The sequence below is a fragment of the Vulpes vulpes genome, chromosome 2, assembly GCF_048418805.1.
Source record: "Vulpes vulpes isolate BD-2025 chromosome 2, VulVul3, whole genome shotgun sequence".
Lineage (NCBI taxonomy): Eukaryota > Metazoa > Chordata > Mammalia > Carnivora > Canidae > Vulpes > Vulpes vulpes.
Window position 1 is genome coordinate 124,305,253 of NC_132781.1, and position 20,138 is coordinate 124,325,390.

Genomic DNA, 20,138 nt, shown 5'->3' on the forward strand with positions numbered 1-20,138 from the left:
CAAGAGAGTTATCATTTCTAGAGTATTTAACATGTGCCAAGATATTTTAAGCACTTCTTTATACTATTCCCTTTTATTCTCCTGCTCCGAAGGTAGGTACTAACATTGGCATTTCACCCAGAGGCTCGATCTGTACACACCCTATGAGAATGGGCCCTGAGAATTAAATTCAGGTTCCAGTGACTCCAAAGCAAGACTTATCATAACCACTAAACATCTGCAGCCTTAATAGGAAAACTAACTTTTGCTTATAACTTCCTTGCACTTTTCTTTTTAAATATAACTAATTATTTCAGTGTGCCAAGTCCTATCCTGAGCATTTCATGAATGTAATTCATTTACCTCTTACAAGTAACCTAATGTAGTAGGTTCCAGTATTATCCTCACTTTACATACAAGGAAAATGAAACTCAGAAAATTAAGTGGCTTACTCAAGGTCACATAGCTGATCAGCACGGGGCATTCTGCTAGTTTTCAAAGAGAGCTAGGGCAAAAGAACATATATGGCTCTGCTGAAAATATATAATTTAAAACATTTATGTGCAAGCAGCACATATTCAAAAACATTTTAAATAAAACCTTAATATTTTTTTGTTTGATTACAGATTGAAAGTGTCTTTTGGGGAGGAGTGCAGCCATTTTTTAAATTATGAAATACTAGAACATATCAAGAAGAAAAGGGAATAGAAAAACCAGTAAGCTTTAAAAAAGTTTAGTATCTTATAAAGTAACAAAGCTACATCCCCACCAGAGACCACTGATTGAGAACATTTTTAATTAATAGCCTTTAAATTCTTCTTAAACTGGTGCCAATTTGAAAGGAATAAATTAACTCTCAAAAACCCACCATTTTCCTTTACTAAGCAAATTCAGAGAAAAATAGTTTAGCTAGAATCTAAGGAAGAAAGCTAGACAACAAACAATGGTTCAAGAGGCACCTGGGTGACTCAGTAGGTTAAGCGCCTGAGTCTTGATTTTGCCTCTCAGGGTAGTGAGATCAACCCTCGTGTTGGGCTCGGCACTGAGCCTGGAGCCTGCTTACGATTCTCTCTCTCGTTCCCATTCTGCCTCTCCCTCCCCCTTCTCTCTCAAGGAAGGAAAGAAGAAAGGGAGGGAGAAAGGGGTCAAATCCCAGGCAGCAAGTAGGATTCCAAAGAAATGGAAGGTGACAAAGAAATATCATCCTAACAAACCTGGGTTCACAAGCCACAGGCTTCTTTCTTCCTTACCAGGCAGATACTCCAGCCTTCTCCCCTTCTCCTGCTGGGGCTTTGCCTGGTACCACAAGTCCCACAAAGGGTGGGCACCACCGTCATTCAGCAAGAGATGAAATTCTCCCACAGAGTGGGGAGACAGAAAAAGAAATCCCCACCGACAGAGGAGGAAGAATGATCAAGGGAAACAGCTGGACACCTCAGAGAACTCAGAGAGCATTTAATTAGTATGCTGCAGGGCTTAAGCTCACAACCGAGTTTAACTATTGGATGTACCTTTAAGGAATTAAATTACCTTTGCAATTCAAGTTGCTCGACCCAGAATTCTGTATTAATTCTTGATCTGAGAAGCCTCAATGACATTTTCCTGGCCTTGTTGGTCAAACTAAAAATCTTAATTTAGCACAAAGAACCCTGCTGAATTCAAGTCCAGTCCTACAATAGATTAGATCCACAAAAGATTTGTGCCTCAAATGCACTTAATCCACACAATCTGCAGACACTGCCCCAATTTTCCCAGTATTTCAATGCCACCTGGCCAGAGCTGTTTCAGTTTTCAATTCTGTGTCTGCCTTAGGTTTTTATGAGGTATGTGAAGATTTATGGTGGCCACAAATACCTATTTTTCTCATTGTCTTTGTTTTTGAATTTAGCACAACTGAGTGGGAATGTGAGCTCAGAAAAGCAATAGGTTTGGTCGGAAATTCTATCGAGAACAGTGGGGAGAACATGGCTCCCAAATCCCCAAAGATTCCTGGGTCGGAGTGAGAGTAAAGGAGCATCAGGAAAGCAAGCATCACAGTGTTAGGGAGACAACGACATTTCCTCCATGTTCTGACAAGTATTGACTTCAAGGTCATCTGACTTCAAGGTCATACCCCCTGCTGTCCTGTCACCTCACCCAAGCTTTTAGGGGGAAAGGATTCTGTCCTGCAAGTCAGGGAGTCAAAGAGTACCTCAGTTAAGAGGATGGGCTCTGAAGTCAACACCTGGAATTCTAGGTCTGCCACCTGCAGCTGATGACCCTGGGCAAGTAAACCTCTGTGCCTCCACTCCCTCATCTGTAAACCGGGGAGGGAGGTGGAGAGTCACTGGGAGAACTCTCTCACGGGGAGTCACGAGGAGAACTCACTGCTCATAAAATAGTGCAGTGCTTGGCTCAAGGTAAACACTCAATAGATTATAGTTAATATTGATATAGTATCTTATTTTCTCCAAATTTCCAGAACAGTCTGAGTTTTCAGAAGGCATGGATTAAAAATAAGCCAACCTATCTATTATCAGTCACCAATACCTCAAAGACCCCTACAACACCTATAAATCTTTGTAATACACAGTTTATTTAGTTCGCCTGAACAGGACTATAAAATGAAATTGCAACACCCCTACCACATGTTTACCATCCACTCCCTTGCTAACTAGTGTTTTTTGAAAGCATGTCTATTATTTTAAAATATTTTACAGCTACCACCTCAACCCTTGACCATCTACCTGTTATATGAATCATCTCTGATGTTGCTAGACCCCCATTTAGCTTAAACTCCTGAATTTTTATGCTGGCTTAAAGACTATCAGAAAAAAAAAAATTAAGTCTTGGTATTTACACACTGAGGGAAAGGAGGGACAGCTCCAAAAAAACCCCATAACATGTCAGAATTGAAAACAACCCTCCTAGTCTAGTCCAATCCCCAATTTATAAAAAATGATACTTAAGTTCAGAGCAGTCAGTCCAAGCAATGTGGCCACTGAGAGCAGCCAAAGCAGGGTCACCACCCAGATTTCCTGAATCTTGGCCCCTGCTTTAGATGATGTGCGGAGACATGATTCCTGATCACTACGCAAATAACACCAGTGACGCATCTCGGGGTCAAGAAACCACCTTCTGGGGCAGCCCAGGTGGCTCAGCGGTTTAGCGCCGCCTTCAGCCCAGGGCGTGATCCTGGAGACCGAGGATTGAGTCCCACGTCAGGCTCCCTGCATGGAGCCTGCTTCTCCCTCTGCCTGTGTCTCTGCCTCTCTTTCTCTGTGTTTCTCATGAATAAATAAATAAAATCTCTAAAAAAAAAAAAGAAAAGAAAAGAAAAGAAACTACCTTCTGCCATTTCAGCTAAAACCTAACTTCTCAGGTTCATCTAGTTTTACAGAAGACAATGCCCCACAGTTGCAGCTGGCCCATTTCAGGGATTCCCCAAAGTTTTACCACTGAGCAGCCTATCACACAACCCTGTTGAATTCCAATGAGCTGTCAAGGGATTCTGGATTCCTAAATCTCATGGTTGAGGTAAAGGCATTGACTTAACCTCAGGGAAAGGACCAGACTGTTATCACTCACAGAATACTCATTTTCACCGAGTGGTTTTCACTACAAAGGCTACATTGCTCAGGACTAAAATTCTAGAAATAGCAAGACAAGCTGAGCTGATGGGGAGGGGATAGATATGTAAGAAGAGGGCAGTTACTATTATCATTTAACTACTATTATCATTTTGAAATAAGTTGTTAAAAATCAGAATTCCTGGTAATATCCTCACAGCATCTAATGAATAAATACGGTGTAAATTAACCTATTTGAGTACTCAAGAGTAGGATTAAAAAGTATTATCAACAGAAGTAATTTGAGAGGTAGGAAATAAACTCTCTGGAACCAAGGACAGAACATAGTTCATCAATTATTTCAAATGGTTCATGGGATCCCTGGGTGGCGCAGCGGTTTGGCGCCTGCCTTTGGCCCAGGGCGTGATCCTGGAGATCCGGGATCGAATCCCACATCGGGCTCCCGGTGCATGGAGCCTGCTTCTCCCTCTGCCTGTGTCTCTGCCTCTCTCTCTATCTCTCTGTGACTATCATAAATAAATTAAAAAATTTAAAAAAAAATGGTTCAAGTAATGGAAAAAATCTTGAAAAGATTCACATAACCAAGAAGGAAATACAAGTCTCCAACATACAGTCAGCAGAATATTATACTGATGTGCCTATGTCATACTTGTGACTTTTATTTATTCTTTTGAATGACCGTTTTATCTGCTGTCTCCATCTCAGAATTATTGGGTTTTGAAATGTCCACTCTATTTTAGGGTTGTGACTACCATACATGGGTGTCTACTAGACATTCATTTCACAGATGAGGAACTGAGCAGCTCAGACAACCAGTCCGAGGTAACACAATAGTTTGGGGGAGGACTGAAGTCAAACAGCTAGTTAATGACAGAAGCATTAACTTTCAGTGTCTTCAGAGGAGGAATCAGCAGACTAGAGAGCTAACAATTTCATTTCCTCTTCACAATAATCCTATGGGGGTAGAATAATGAACGCTGCTTTCCTAATGACAAATGTAAGTTCTAAGAGGTTAGGTCCTTCATTCAAGTCACACAGCAAGAAAACCAGAAATATCCGGTCGGCCTGCAGTGAAAGCTACAAATTAGTAAAATTCTTTTGTAAGGAAATTTAGCCATTTGCATCAAAGGTTTTTAAAAATGTGCACACTCTTTAACTGAGGAAGTGATGAGAAATACACACAAGTATTTATACTCATGGAATTACCACAACATTATCTATAATGGTGAAAAAAATAGAAACCAACAATAAGCAATTATGCCAAAAGAATTATTATGAAGGCATCAAAACTCATGTCTTCAAGGCAAATGTTAATGATATGTCCATAAATGAAAAAGATGGGCTAAATAAACAGAATAATCCTAACTTTGTCTTTCAAAGACTACCAAAGGTACATGCATACATATGCCAACATACACAAAGACACACAGAAGGAACTAAATCAAAATGTTAAATGTGGATACACTGAGTAATAAAATGACAGATCTTAAAAAAACATAAAAAGTCATATATAAAGCACCATAAACTGCTACAATCTGAAATTTTTGTTCAGGTAAGTACCTAAGAGGGCACGTTATAAAAATGATCTTATCAGAGAACTTCCATTAGACTAATAATTCTTGAAGTTTCTCTATGTACCAGCTATATTTCATATATGTGCCCTCATTTAATCTTTAAAATAACCATATGAAGTATGGCCACTATCACTCCATTTTAGAGATGAGAAAAATGAGGGTCCAGGACGTGAAATGTGACATCTAGGAAGTGAAAAAAAAACAGATCATGAACCAAAGAGCACTTCTCTAAAGCTTCACATTTAATCTTTATGTTAAACACGTTTCGTACGTGTGAATAATTGTGGGACCAAGGAAATTTAACAAAAATCCCCTACCCCTGGACAAGCAGAGCAGGACTAACTCCGTTTTGTGCTACACCTGCCATCTCATGTATAACCCTCACATGACCTGCTTATTGCTCAAGGCACTCCCCCACCCTAGTCTAGCCGCTGAGCACACCCTTACCAGAAATCGGCTCATAACAATGTAACCCTGCCTTTTGCCCGCCAAAACTGTGCGCCAATTCTGACCAGAGTGATAAGCTAGTTCAAATGGTCACTATAGGGTAAATTGTGATTCAATTGGCCACCTGCATGTGAACCGACATGACTGTGCAACTTTCTATGTGTGTTACAATCTCATTGGCCACTGGCCCCTATAAAGCTGCTATGCCTCTTAGCCTCAGGGTCCCAGCCCCTGCTCTGCTGTGTGCAGTATACTTGGACCCAAGCTCAAGCTTGTAAATAAACCCTCATGTACTTGCATCAGTGTCGGCTCCTTGGTGGTTTCTCGGATTTGCAATCTTGGGCACAACATAATCTTTCTAAAGGCAGAATATACTAGGTTCAGGAACTGATGTCTGGTTCATGATCATCAGGATATCTATATTTTTTTTTTTTAAAGATTTTACTTATCCATTCCTGAGAGACACAGAGAGAGAGGGAGAGGCAGAGACACAGGCAGAGGGAGAAGCAGGTTCCATGCAGGGAGGCCAATGCGGGACTCGATCCCGGGTCTCCAGGATCACGCCCTGGGCCGAAGGCGGCACAAAACCGCTGAGCCACCCGGGGATCCCCAGGATATCTATAATTTGCTTCAAAGTACTGCAGCACACATACACTATAATATTATGGTGCATGTGTTAGTTCACATGATACACCAGGGACAGTAGGGTGTCCCAGTGCACCTTTCGGGTTGGGCTATGAGCATTTTAATCAGAAAATTCACTCCCCAGAAACTTCAGTTACCTTTATGATTGAAAACAGCAGGGGCTTTGTTAACTGGAATAAGGAATGTTAAAATTGTGACTGGTAATATTAGCAACATCCTAGTGAATGTGAGAAATGGGCTCTCAATAGAATTAGTGGAACCTAAGATACAGGGATCAGCTCAAATTTCAAGATATACCTGTCCTTGCACAATGAAGGTCTAAGAGTCTACCACCAAGCCCCAACCAACTTTAGGGATGGCACCGAAGCTCATGCCTAGATGGTCCTCTGACCACCCACTGCATCAGAAGATTTGGCTGCCTGATGCTATCCTTAAAACAGTTGAATCCTGCCTTGGGAATAGTGTCAGCTCTGCTCTCTGTGAGCTAGCTGTTTATGCAGTTCATGGTCAGAACATCCAAAAGGACAGAGACTTAATCAGATTTATAAAACAGGTAAACTATTTTGTGCCTACTTAGAAACAAATGGTTAACAAAATGTCCGTTTGTGTTGCAGAACTTTTTTATAAGCTGGCAGTAAGGTTGTGAGGGTGCAACCCTTACCAACTTTTTTTTTTTTTAAAGATTTCATTTATTTATTCATGAGAGACACAGAGAGAGAGAGGCAGAGACACAGGCAGAGGGAGAAGCAGGCTCCATGCAGGGAGTCCGATGTGGGACTCATCCCAGGACCCCAGGATCACACCCTGAGCCAAAGGCAGACACTCAACTGCTGAGCCACCCAGGCGTCCCCTCATACCAACTTCTAATTATCATTAATTCCCAATATGTACCATAAAGAACTGGCAACTTGGCATTCCATTCAGCTGAGGTCAGTACCGTAGGCAGCACTGATGCTGCTCCTAGTGAGCCAGGCCTGCCTTGTTCAATCCCCTTCCCTTGAGTGCGGGCTACATCTAATGAACACAATACAAAAAATGAAATGAATGTCACTCCTATGATCAGGTAAAACTATGGTTTCTGCCTTGCGGGCAGTCTCCTGCCCTTTCTTGCTTGCTGCCATGTTGTGAGAACCCCATATGGCAAGGAACCAAGGTAAGTTGATAAAATCCTATCAGCAACCATATGAACACATTTAGAACTGAGTCTTCCCCATAAGAGCCTTCCCTGGAGATCACAGCCCCAGTGAACCCCTTTATTCTATCTTTGTATGACCCCGAAGCAGGGGACCCAACTAGCCATGGCCAGACTCCAGATCCACAGAAAATGCAAGACAATAACTATGTGTTGTATGCAGTAGAGTCTGGGATAATGTGTTACACAGCCATAGATAACCAAGATAGTTTGCAAAAATGATGCAAATAGTAGCCAGGTTTTTCAAATGTCCTTTTGGACTACTACATATCGTGTGTGTGTGTGTGTGTGTGTGTTGTGTACACTGTGTGTGTACACATATATACATACACACACATTTATATATACTAGTATATACACAAGAATAGTATCTTCTGTCTCAGAGAATTATATTCCACTATTAAAATGTATTTTTATAAACACCCTAAGGAAACAGCATGTTCAGAAATCTTTAGCTGTAGCGTGTGTAGGCCAGACCTTCTCTAAAGTGATGTTCAAACTGTGTGACTTGCCCACATTGTTTCAGTGACAAGTATTTCACATGCTGTTGAATTCAGCCTCTCTCCACTTCAGCCTCCGGATCAACACAAGAATAATGATGGGACTAATAATGGGGCCTTGCCAGGAGAATGGCTAAGATAACAAATTATTTTATTACACATTGAAAATGTATTTCACAAACTTAAAAAAAAAAAAAAAAGAAAAGAAAATCCTCTAAGCAAGTGCATAATGAGAGCTCTGCATTTCCACAGCATTTGCAGTGTCTCCAAGCACAGAGACAAGTGGGCTAAAAAAGAACACTTGCATGACAAGAGTGTTATCATCCACATTATCTCCTAAGCCTCTCCCAGAAGAATAAAACAGGAAATCTGCAAGAACCATGTGGGAGTTCACCAAAAGGTTCTTACCATTTTGGTTTGGAATTTTGGGGGTTGAGGGCCAGGGGGATTGACTGGGGATTGTTTGGACGTGGAGAGATGGAGACAGTTACAACCAGTGTGGTATGAAGCATACTTTCTCAGCGGGAACCATATCAACACAAGGTGACAATTTGTTTTGGGGAGTGAAAAATACCTTACACTTTGCATACATAAAAGCAAAGGTATAATATGGTACATAAGCAGATAGTCAGTATATCTGTGGTATTGGTATTTCATGGGAAGTGGTAAAAATAGAAAAAAAATTCTAAAAAGGCTCACTGGGTATGGGTGGGTGATAATGGAGAAAAGGTTGAAAACCAAGACCCAAAGGCTACCTTCCCCAAGCTGGGAAGCACCTGCAGAGCTACACATGCCCCGGAGACTATCCTGATCTCTCTGTGGTGTCCTTCTCCTAGGATCCCTGAGGTAGGACTTGAGTGGCCTGGGCTCCACCCACCTCTGCTTCACAGCTGTTGGCCATTCCCCTAGACTGCAGAAATGTGTATGAAGCTTTTCATGTGTCTCAGACTTCCTTCAATTCCTGTTTTCCTTCAGATCTGTTTTCCTGATTTGTTTTTTGAACGTGCTTACTTACCTCAAGGCAAGTTAAAATATGTACTTGGCATGCAGTGTGCTACTCGTCTACGGCACTTTTCAACACTTCCAATCCATCATGGATCAAAACTATCCACCAGGACATGAAATTATGATAGAGAGACAAAGACTATGGTAGCATCAAGAGACAACTGCATGCTTCTCAGACTCAGGAAGGCACCATATGGCACACTCACTAGTGTCACCAGCCAAGAGTATAGTATATATAGCACCATTCTTCTGGACAGACTTGAGAAAAATATGTAGTAATGGTACAGTCCATTGCTGCCATGGACAAAGATAGACTGCTATCTCAAACTTTTAAGCAGCTACTCAAAAATTTAAACAGAATTACCTTATAATGAAGAAAAAGAATTGAGAGCAAAGACCTGAACAGATATTTACAGACCCATATTCATGGCAGCCATTATTCACAACAGCCAAAAGGTGGAAGAAACCCAATATCCACTGATGGATAAATAAATAAATAAGATATGGTATATACAAATAATGGAATACCATTCAGCCTTAAAAAGAAATACTGACACATACTCTGACATTGATAAACCTTGAAAACAATATGCAGGGGATCCCTGGGTGGCTCAGCGGTTTAGCACCTGCCTTTGGCCCAGGGCGTGATCCTGGAGTCCCGGGGAAACGAGTCCCACATCAGGCTCCCTGCATGGGGCCTGCTTCTCCCTCTGCCTGTGTCTCTGCCTCTCTCTCTCTCTGTCTCTCATGAATAAATAAATAAAATCTAAAAAGAAAAAAGAAAAAAGAAAATATGCAAAGTGAAATAAGCCAGAAACAAAAGCACAAATATTGTATGATACCACTGATACAGAGTACCTAAAGTAGTCAAATTCACAGAGACAATAAAATAAAATGGTGGTTGCCAGGAGCTGGGAGGAGTGAGGAATGGGGAGTTATCATTTATTTAATGGCTACCAAGTTATTATTAGGAAGATGAAAAAGTTCTGGATTTGGATGGTGCTGACAGCTGCACAATACTAAATGTACTTAATGGCAGTAGACTGTGCACTTAAAAATAATTAAACTGGTAAATTTTATGTAACACATTCTATCACAATAAAAAATCTTTAATATATTTTTAATATTTGGAGTGGGGGGGAATCAGGAGATCTTCACTGTAGGTTTACCTCCAGGTCTTGATTTATAATTTTGGCAAGTCAAATAACATATGGAACACTCATGCTTCCTCTTCTCGAACATTCTGCTTCCCAAACTTACAGATCAACACAGGGACTCAAGAGCTGATCCACCATTGTGCCCGTAAGAGTCAGAGCTGGAGAGTCTGTGTGTCGTGCTTGAATCTCGATTTGATCAGCGGCTCAAGAAGTGAAGGTCTTCCCATTGAGAATCCATGATTCCCTGAACTTTCCAACTGATGGATGACATTCTTCCTCTCATCTTTTGTATGTTACCAACCACACCATTCCCAACATCACCTTCACATGTATGTTTTCTTTTTACTGTGGCGCAACTGGCATACAACTTTATATTAGTCTCAGGTGTACAACAGAATAATTTGATATTTGTATATACTGTGGTCCAGTTAGCGTTCATCACCATACAGAATTATAGAATTCATTTTTCTTGTGATGAGAGCTTTTAAGATTTACTATCTTAGCAACTTTCAAATATGTGATACGGCATTCATTAACTACAGTCATCGTGCTCAGCAGGGAGTCTCCTTGGATTCTCTCTCCCCCCTCCCCCTTCTCTCTCTCTCTCTCTCTCTCTCTCTATCTCTCTCTCTCTCTCTCTCTCTCTCTCTCTCTCTCTCTCTCGGTCTCTCTCACAAACAAGTAAATAAATCTTTAAAAGAGGTAATTTGGGTAATGTATACCATACTTAGTGCTTCGCATCTAGGAACCCCTTCTAAGTACAGTTGTTATTTCAATATCCTTCCCAGCACTGATCATAGTGCTAAGCACCGAACACCAAGTGGGGCTCAGTAATTCTCACCATCGACAGATGTTTATTCATTGCCTGTCAGGCTTTCTACCCTGAGTTAGATACCTGTGAAGTAAAGCTGTATAAGCTTTACTCCACTCTTGTAAATTCTGTCTCTTTCCTACCTGTGTCTCCAGAATCCTACCCAATGCCTGACACATTGTTGATTCCCAAAGTATTTGTGGGACTACACTTCTGAGTTTAAGATCCAGTGTGTGTTCATATGACTTTGAAAAGAAACAAAAACAAACGTAACCACAAAAGTATGAAAGTTGGATGTGAGTTGGATTTTTTTTAATTCTTAAAAACAAAAAGAACACCTTATGTATATTTGACCTGTGTTTTTCAATTTACTGAAAACTTTCAAGCATAGTTCATAGTTCATACTTGTGGGGATGCATTAAAATTCCCACCTTGTTGACCATAAAACTTAGGATTGGGACGCCTGGGTGGCTCAGCAGTTGGGCATCTGCCTTTGGCTCAGGGTGTGATCCTGGAGTCCTGGGATGAGTCCCACATTGGGCTCCCTTACAGGGAGCCTGCTTCTCCCTCTGCCTGTCTCTGCCTGTGTGTGTGTGTGTCTCATGAATAAATTTAAAAAAAATCTTTAAAAAAAATTTAGGGTCTGAGGGATAAAGTGATTTGTGCCACAGTATAATGACAAGGGGCTTTAGTGGACTAGAAATTAAAACAGCTTCCATGTCAAAAACATAGTGGTTGACTTGGCTACCAGGGGGCAATCCCCATTCTCCTGCCCACATACTTTCATTCTAAGAGGAAAGTGAGGTCCTTTCTGAGTAATATATGAAAAGTCAGCAACTGTGTCAAAAAAGCCCCTGAACTGCAAGTCACCTCAGAGTGGTGAAGGGAGGAGAGGAAAACAAATTGTGGAAGGCTCTGGAGGAACACAAGTGACCTCACCTTGGGGATCCATATCTAGGGCCAGCTTCTAATTTACAAACACAGAGATATAAACTTTGTAAGTGCCTCATTGTGCTTTTTCTGGATAAAAATAGATATCAGATCCACCTTTACTACACAGCCTTAAGGATAAAGTCCTAAAGTGAAAATTAAATCACCTAAAACACTCTCATGGTAACTTCCACAAAAGCCATTTATGCAGGCTCAGCTGTGAAGGTTTATCACAAAGTTAGGCTGATACCAGAAAACATCACTACTTGGATAAAAGGTAAAAGACAATTTAGCACAAGTGGCTCCTAAAATTGAAAAGCTAACTCATTAAGCCTCTTAAAAGAGAAAAAAAAAAAAAAAGAGGAAAAGTCAGAAAAGGCAAAACCTAGTAAGAAAAATATATTCTTACTTCTGAGCAGAAGTAAGATAAAGGAGAAATTAGTTGGGTTCCTGGCTTTAAAAATTTAAAGTCACTTGGCGATTTCCAGATAATATTCATCAGAAACCAACTGAAATGTAGCTGTGCATTCTATTTTCTTTCTGCTCATTTCCACATAAATGTAGGAGCACTACACAAGCTACTACGGGCTGAGGGGAACTGGGATTAAGATGTATATACCCTCTGTCTGCCATCAAGAACATAGAATCTATTGTGAGATTATGCCAGAAACCTTGGGGTATGGACACATCCCACCACCCTTTTCCCTGGGAAGTGACCCATCTCAACCCTGACCCACATAGTCACAGCCCAAGTTGAGCCCTATTCGTAAAACTCGACTTCTGCCCATGAAAGGACAAGAGGCCCTTCCGAAGATTTTGGAAATGAAGGAAATAAGCAGACAGTCTCTTTGTTGGCCAGAACTCTATGTAACACACACACCTGGACACGCTCTACAGTCTGTGGAGGAGAGAAAGAAAAAAAAGATGCATATTCTTATATTCTTATATAGTGCTGAAAAAGGAATATTATGGGTTTCTGGCAGCTCCTGTCCCAGGGCAGACCATTCTGAAGCCCATCTGCTTCATCACCCTTGTACCTTTACAGTGAGCTAAAGTAGTTTCTGTTACTTGCAACTAAAGAGTCCTAATTAACTACAGAGGGAGTAAGACCACCATAAGTGCATCTGATACACAGCACAGCGCTAAGGAGGCAAACATTCTGAGTCATTTATCTGAACACATCTTGCACAGTAAAGGGGCAAAGATTTGTTGTAAAAGATGGCAATGTGAGTCCAGACTCTACCCTCTGCCAGTCCCATGACCTTGAGTAAATCCATCTAGCCCAAGCTTAACACAGTGCCTAGCACAAAGAACGTACTCAGCATATATGTGTAAGAAAAAGGAAGGCAGATAAACAGCCAACCACATATCCCTTCAAGACATTTCTCATCAATATAAGGGGACTAACAGTGTCTACGCATCTCACAGGATCAGAATATATACAACCAGTGTATGGTTAAAAGTCATTAATAGGTTCAGACTGATGGACGAGTCAAATATAGACCTGCCTGAACTAATCAAAGAATATTTATGTATCTAAAGCAAGGGTTGGAAAACTGAATAGCCCACAGGCTAAACCCAGCCCACCACTTGTGTTTGTATGGTCCACAAGATAAGAACGGTTTTTACAAATGAACACTGCAATTTGATGGTAGGGAACACTAACTTTGAGTCACAATTTAGCTAAATGTTATGTTCCCCCACAAAATAGAACACCATTTTTCTCCTTAGAAGAACTGCATTATAAATAAAATTCAATTATCATATTTTTAATTTTCTCAATGAGAAATCTGTGGAAATTTGTTTCTCTCTTGTTATAAAGTACCAACATACTATCATACATACCATACAAAAGGCGGTTTGCCTTTTGGCCCACAGTTCCTAACATATTTACTATCTGGTTCTTTACAGAAAAAGTTTGTCAATTTTGATCAAAACAATGTACAAGAAAACTGACTCAGGGATATAACAATGAAATTATTCTTCTCATCAGCCCCATTAATTTTAGCCCCATTTGCAGAAACATGCATACTTTGCAATATAGCAGAAAAACCTGCAGTCACGTCTGAATGAGTAAAGGTCACATCAGACCTTCCAGAGGCTTGGCTACTTCACAGCCAGCTTAAACAGGCCGGGCCAGTCTATGCACCTCTAGGCCAGGAACACATCATTAATCTTGATGGTATGTTTAGGGGGTACAGTACAGGATCACTTACTCATCGTCACCTTCAGCCTCCCCAACTACCCACCGTCCAGGTTCATTCTTGAACCTAGACTTGCAAAGGGAGAACAAAGTTCATTACCCAGAAAATCTGAGTCCATTACAATATTCCTTCAGACCAGCCATTAAACCTACTATTAAAACTATTGTTCCACAAATAACAGCCATTAAACCTACTGCCATTAAACCTATTATTACACAAAACAAAACGAGGTAACACATGTATAGCATTCGTCCTGAGTAAATTTTGGAAGTAAGTGATTATGCTCATCACAATTAATAACAATTGAAAAGTACAATATTATAAATAAAACAAGGTATTGAAAATGAATTTGTCACTAATTCAAAACACCTGAAACAGATATATACTCAGGCAAAAGGAACAGACTTTATCCTAAAGAAGTTTTGAAAATCATGCTGTGAAGGCAAGAAAATAGTAAATCTGCAGCTCTACATAAGACAGATGTTAAGACAGATGTAAAAGTAAAATAGCACTACTTAAAACAGGGTATAGACCTTAAAACTATTTGGCGGCCTCTGAATCACCTTCATGGAAGCCTAAGTTCCCACAAGAACAGCGTTTGAAAACCACAAGAATTGACAACCAGGAGCTCATATAAATAGTCACTTCAAAGGTTTGTGAGGATAAAATGAAATAAATAAAAAGTGCTTTTTACAGTGAATGATACTTAGTAAATGCTCAATAAATATCAGTTATTACCTTTTTTATGAAAAAGCTGTCTTCATACTGTATATATTGAAAATATAATTATTCATTCTAATTATATCTCTTAATTAGACTCTAAGTATTTTCCATATTATTACATATTCTTCACTGGCATATTTTTTAATTTAATGGGTCACATATGGCACTTAAGTTTTACTTTGAATCAGATTTATGTAGTAATTAGTAAACATAATTATTTTTGCATCTATTTGCTTATTTTTGTTTGTTTATTAACTGCATTTTTTTTTTCATGATGTCTGCTCGTGAGCCTTATTCAATAACCCAATGGGAATCTCCATGGTTTCTTAAAATGAACGTTGGTTCAAAGCAGAAGCAAGCTTACCTTCTGGGCTCCTTGTCTTAAGAATGTGCTGGCAAAAGTTTCCAAAATGCAGTTGAGAAAGCCAGCCCCTGTGATTGAAATCCTCCCTCTCTGAATGAACTCTGTCCTGTAAAAAATTTAAAAATTAAAAGATTTTTAAAAATCTTTGATGTCATTCTATGTTTTGGATATTTAAACTACAGAAATTTCCAACAGCATAATTACCACTTACAATCAACACAGAACAATATCTGTAACAATTCAATAATTGCCTATTATAACAAAAGTTTTGTTAAAAAGAGTTTATATAGGGGAACCCTGGGTGGCTCAGCGGTTTAGCACCTGTGTTCGGCCCAGGGCATGATCCTGGAGTCCCAGGATCCAGTCCCACACCAGGCTCCCCGCATGGGGCCTGCTTCTCCCTCTGCCTGTATCTCTGCCACCCCCCCCCCCCGCCGGGGGGTGTGTCTCTTATGAATAAATAAATAAAATCTTTTAAGAAAAGAGTTAATATAAGCAATTATTTTACTCAAAGAATATTTGTTTCATGTTGCTAAAAGAATAAATTTTAAAAGTTCAGATCACACACAGAAATAATTGTAACTATGAGAGGTGATGGGTGTGTTAGCTAACCTTATTATGGTAATCATTTCATAATACCTACATATATAAAACCATATTGTATACCTTAAACTTACAGTATGTTACATGTCAGTTATATCTCAATAAAGCTCAGGGGAAAAAAGTTCCACACACTGACTGGCTACTGTACACTAAGCACCTCACCTAGTGCTAGAGACTCACAAAGGAGAAAAGTCTCTGCCTTCCAAGATCCCACTGACTCGTGGGAAAGACAAATAGGCAAGTGGCTGAGTGTCACACCAGCAAAGAACGGCAAAACCATTCCAATCAGGAAGACCACAAGGACTCAGGCAAGAGAACATGAAGAAACAGAGAATGTCTAAGAAGCCACAAATTACCTGAAAAAGCCCAAAACTGACTAAGGATCTTAATAAATTCTGTTCATCAGAAAGACCAGGGCATAAGGTGGGCATGAGAGATATTAGGAGAGGAAGAGGCTGAAGGACAAATGGAGACCAGATTGCAAATTGTCTTCTCATGCTGAGAAGCTAAGACTTGATTGATCCTGCAGGCAATGAGGACTCCCCTTCTGAGGCCACCAAGTCACAGGTACAAACAGTTACATGCACACCACTGACTAAATAGCTTGTTGCCACCCTTTAATGCTTTTAGACAATCTCCTATTCCCCATTTGCAACAAACTCACTCAATGAGTTCAGCAAGCATTTGCTATGTGAATAAATTCATTAATATTACATTTCTTTACAACCAAAAGTGTTCAACAAAGAAAATATTTCCTCTATTTTCTTCTATCTCTATGGAAAAGAGACAGGAGCCATGTCTCCTGTATGTGTATTTGGGGGTTTGTGTGTGCATATATAGATATCTCAATATAGATATATAGATATACAATATATAGGTACATTTCCTCACAGTAAGAAAGATATTTTGAGAAAATTATGGATCCAAAAAGCTGTGATTTTGGTAAAAAATAGTTATAACTCTTATTAGACTGATATGATCATTTCTGATTCTCTAAGAGCAGTAGCCTCTACATTCAGATTGTGCATTCTGTAAAAGGAAGCCTTCAGCTCTCTCTCTTACACATACACACACACACACACACACACACACACACACACACAGAGTTATCCTAGCCAATCTGACATAAATAGTCTAAGCAAATAGTCACTCTAGGCAAAGCAGCTTCCACCTCTTAGATTTAAGCCTATTTAAAATGATTTGTTCATGTAAAACTATATCCTAGTGACACTAATCTTTCCTGTCTTTATTTCAGATTAGTCAGTGTAGAATTTTACAGTGATTTTAATATTCAAAAATGAAAAGTTGAGCAGTCTTACACTCCTGGGAGAGATAAACTCTTCAGTCCTCAAGGCAAGTGTAGGTGAGGGATTAATAAAAGTCTCTCTTACATCATATTCTAACCAATATTTCTTTCTGCTACTTTTGGGAGATGTAAGTGCTCAGAAAAGCATTCTCATGGTTTGCCCACATATCAGAGAATAACAAGGCAGTAAAGCGGGGTCATGCCCTCACCATCATTGAAATGAGTTTATCCTAGTATATTTTAAGACTGCTAGAGAAGGAAATGTTGCACTTTCCCTCAATAATTCATTGACAAAGCACATCATTTTCTTCTTACTATACATAGGCAACCTAAATCCCACATGCTAGATAAGCCTTCTTTTAAGTTCCCTGGCAAAACACAGCAGGTTACACAACAATATAAATTTCAGCTCAGAGAAAAAGAAAGAAAGAAAGAAAGAAAAGAAAGAAAGAAAGAAAGAAAGAAAGAAAGAAAGAAAGAAAGAAAGAAAGAAAGAGAAAGAATGAAAGAAAGAAAGAACAGAGGTGAAATATGAAAAGAATCTCTGGACATTAGAATTATACATATTATTTTTTTAATCTTTTTCTTTTACTAATTTTCTATAATATATACCACTTGGTAATCACCAAAACTAATAAGGACCCAAGGATCATTTCTTTTTTTTAATAAATTTATTTTTTATTGGTGTTCAATTTACCAACATACAGAATAACACCCAGTGCTCATCCCATCAAGTGCCCCCCTCAGGGCCCGTCACCGATTCACCCCCACACCGCGCCCTCCTCCCCTTCCACCAACCCTAGTTCATTTCCCAGAGTTAGGAGTCTTTATATTCTCCCTTTCTGATATTTCCCACACATTTCTTCTCCCTTCCCTTATATTCCTTTTCACTATTATTTATATTCCCCAAATGAATGAGAACATACACTGTTTGCCCTTCTCCGATTGACTTACTGCACTCAGCATAACACCCTCCAGTTCCACCCACGGTGAAGCAAATGGTGGGTATTTGTCGTTTCTAATGGCTGAGTAATATTCCATTGTATACATAAACCACATCTTTATCCATTCATCTTTCGATGGACACTGAGGCTCCTTCCACAGTTTGGCTATTGTGGACATTGCTGCTAGAAACATCGGGGTGCAGGTGTCCCGGTTTTTCATTGCATCTGTATCTTTGGGGTAAATCCCCAACAGTGCAATTGCTGGGTCGTAGGGCAGGTCTATTTTTAACTCTTTGAGGAACCTCCACACAGTTTTCCAGAGTGGCTGCACCAGTTCACATTCCCACCAACAGTGCAAGAGGGTTCCCTTTTCTCCACATCCGTTCCAACATTTGTGGTTTCCTGCCTTGTTAATTTTCCCCATTCTCACTGGTGTGAGGTGGGATCTCATTGTGGTTTTGATTTGTATTTCCCTGATGGCAAGTGATGCAGAGCATTTTCTCATGTGCATGTTGGCCATGTCTATGTCTTCCTCTGTGAGATTTCTCATCATGTCTTTTGCCCATTTCATGATTGGATTGTTTGTTTCTTTGCTGTTGACTTTAATAAGTTCTTTATATAGATCTTGGAAACTAGCCCTTTATCTGAAACGTCATTTGCAAATATCTTCTCCCATTCCGTAGGTTGTCTTTTAGTTTTGCTGACTGTATCCTTTGCTGTGCAAAAGCTTCTTATCTTGATGAAGTCCCAATAGTTCATTTTTGCTTTTGATTCTTTTGCCTTCATGGATGTATCCTGCAAGAAGTTACTGTGGCTGAGATCAAAAAGGGTGTTGCCTGTGTTCTCCTCTAGGATTTTGATGGAATCTTGTCTCACATTTAGATCTTTCATCCATTTTGAGTTTATCTTTGTTTATGGTGCAAGAGAGTGGTCTAGTTTCATTCTTCTGCATGTGCATGTCCAATTTTCCCAGCACCATTTATTGAAGAGACTGTCTTTCTTCCAATGGATAGTCTTTCCTCCTTTATCGAATATTAGTTGACCATAAAGGTCAGGGTCCACTTCTGGGTTCTCTATTCTGTTCCATTGATCTATGTGTCTGTTTTTGTGCCAGTACCACACTGTCTTGATGACCACAGCTTTGTAGTACAGCCTGAAATCTGGCATTGTGATGCCCCCAGATATGGTTTTCTTTTTAAAATTCCCCTGGCTATTTGGGGTCTTTTCTGATTCCACACAAATCTTAAAATAATTTGTTCTAACTCTCTGAAGAAAGTCCATGGTATTTTGATAGGGATTGCATTAAACACGTAAATTGCCCTGGGTAACATTGACATTCTCACAATATTAATTCTGCCAATCCATGAGCATGGAATATTTTTCCATCTCTTTGTGTCTTCCTCAATTTCTTTCAGAAGTGCTCTATACTTTTTAGGGTATAGATCCTTTACCTCTTTGGTCAGGTTTATTCCTAGGTATCTTATGCTTTGGGTGCAAATGTAAATGGGATTGACTCCTTAATTTCTCTTTCTTCAGTCTCATTGTTAGTATATAGAAATGCCACTGATTTCTGGGCATTGATTTTGTATCCTGCCACGCTACCAAATTGCTGTATGAGTTCTAGCAATCTTGGGGTGGAGGCTTTTGGGTTTTCTATGTAGAGTATCATGTCATCAGCGAAGAGGGAGTTTGACTTCTTCTTTGCCAATTTGAATGCCTTTAATGTCTTTTTGTTGTCTGATTGCTGAGGCTAGGACTTCCAGTACTATGCTGAATAGCAGTGGTGAGAGTGGACATCCCTGTCTTATTCCTGATCTTAGGGGAAAGGCTCCCAGTGCTTCCCCTTTGAGAATGATATTTGCTGTGGGCTTTTCATAGATGGCTTTTAAGATGTCGAGGAATGTTCCCTCTATCCCTACACTCTGAAGAGTTTTGATCAGGAATGGATGCTGTATTTTGTCAAATGCTTTCTCTGCATCTAATGAGAGGATCATATGGTTCCTGGTTTTTCTCTTGCTGATATGATGAATCACATTGTTTTATGAGTGTTGAACCAGCCTTGTGTCCCGGGGATAAATCCTACTTGGTCATGGTGAATAATTTTCTTAATGTACTGTTGGATCCTATTGGCTAGTATCTTGTTGAAAATTTTTGCATCCATGTTCATCAGGGATATTGGTCTGTA

General features: G+C 39.8%; 1 protein-coding gene across 6 annotated transcripts in view; it reads right to left on the bottom strand.

The window, feature by feature from the left end:
- The window catches only part of PRELID2 (PRELI domain containing 2), a 78,834-nt gene that overhangs the window by 18,847 nt on the left and 39,849 nt on the right, over nt 1-20,138 (bottom strand). For all 6 annotated transcript variants that reach the window (XM_072749902.1, XM_072749897.1, XM_072749899.1 and 3 more), the window contains one exon: nt 15,101-15,206. In XM_072749902.1, coding sequence (XP_072606003.1) covers nt 15,101-15,206 — 106 coding nt within the window. The remainder of the gene's footprint in view (nt 1-15,100; nt 15,207-20,138) is intronic.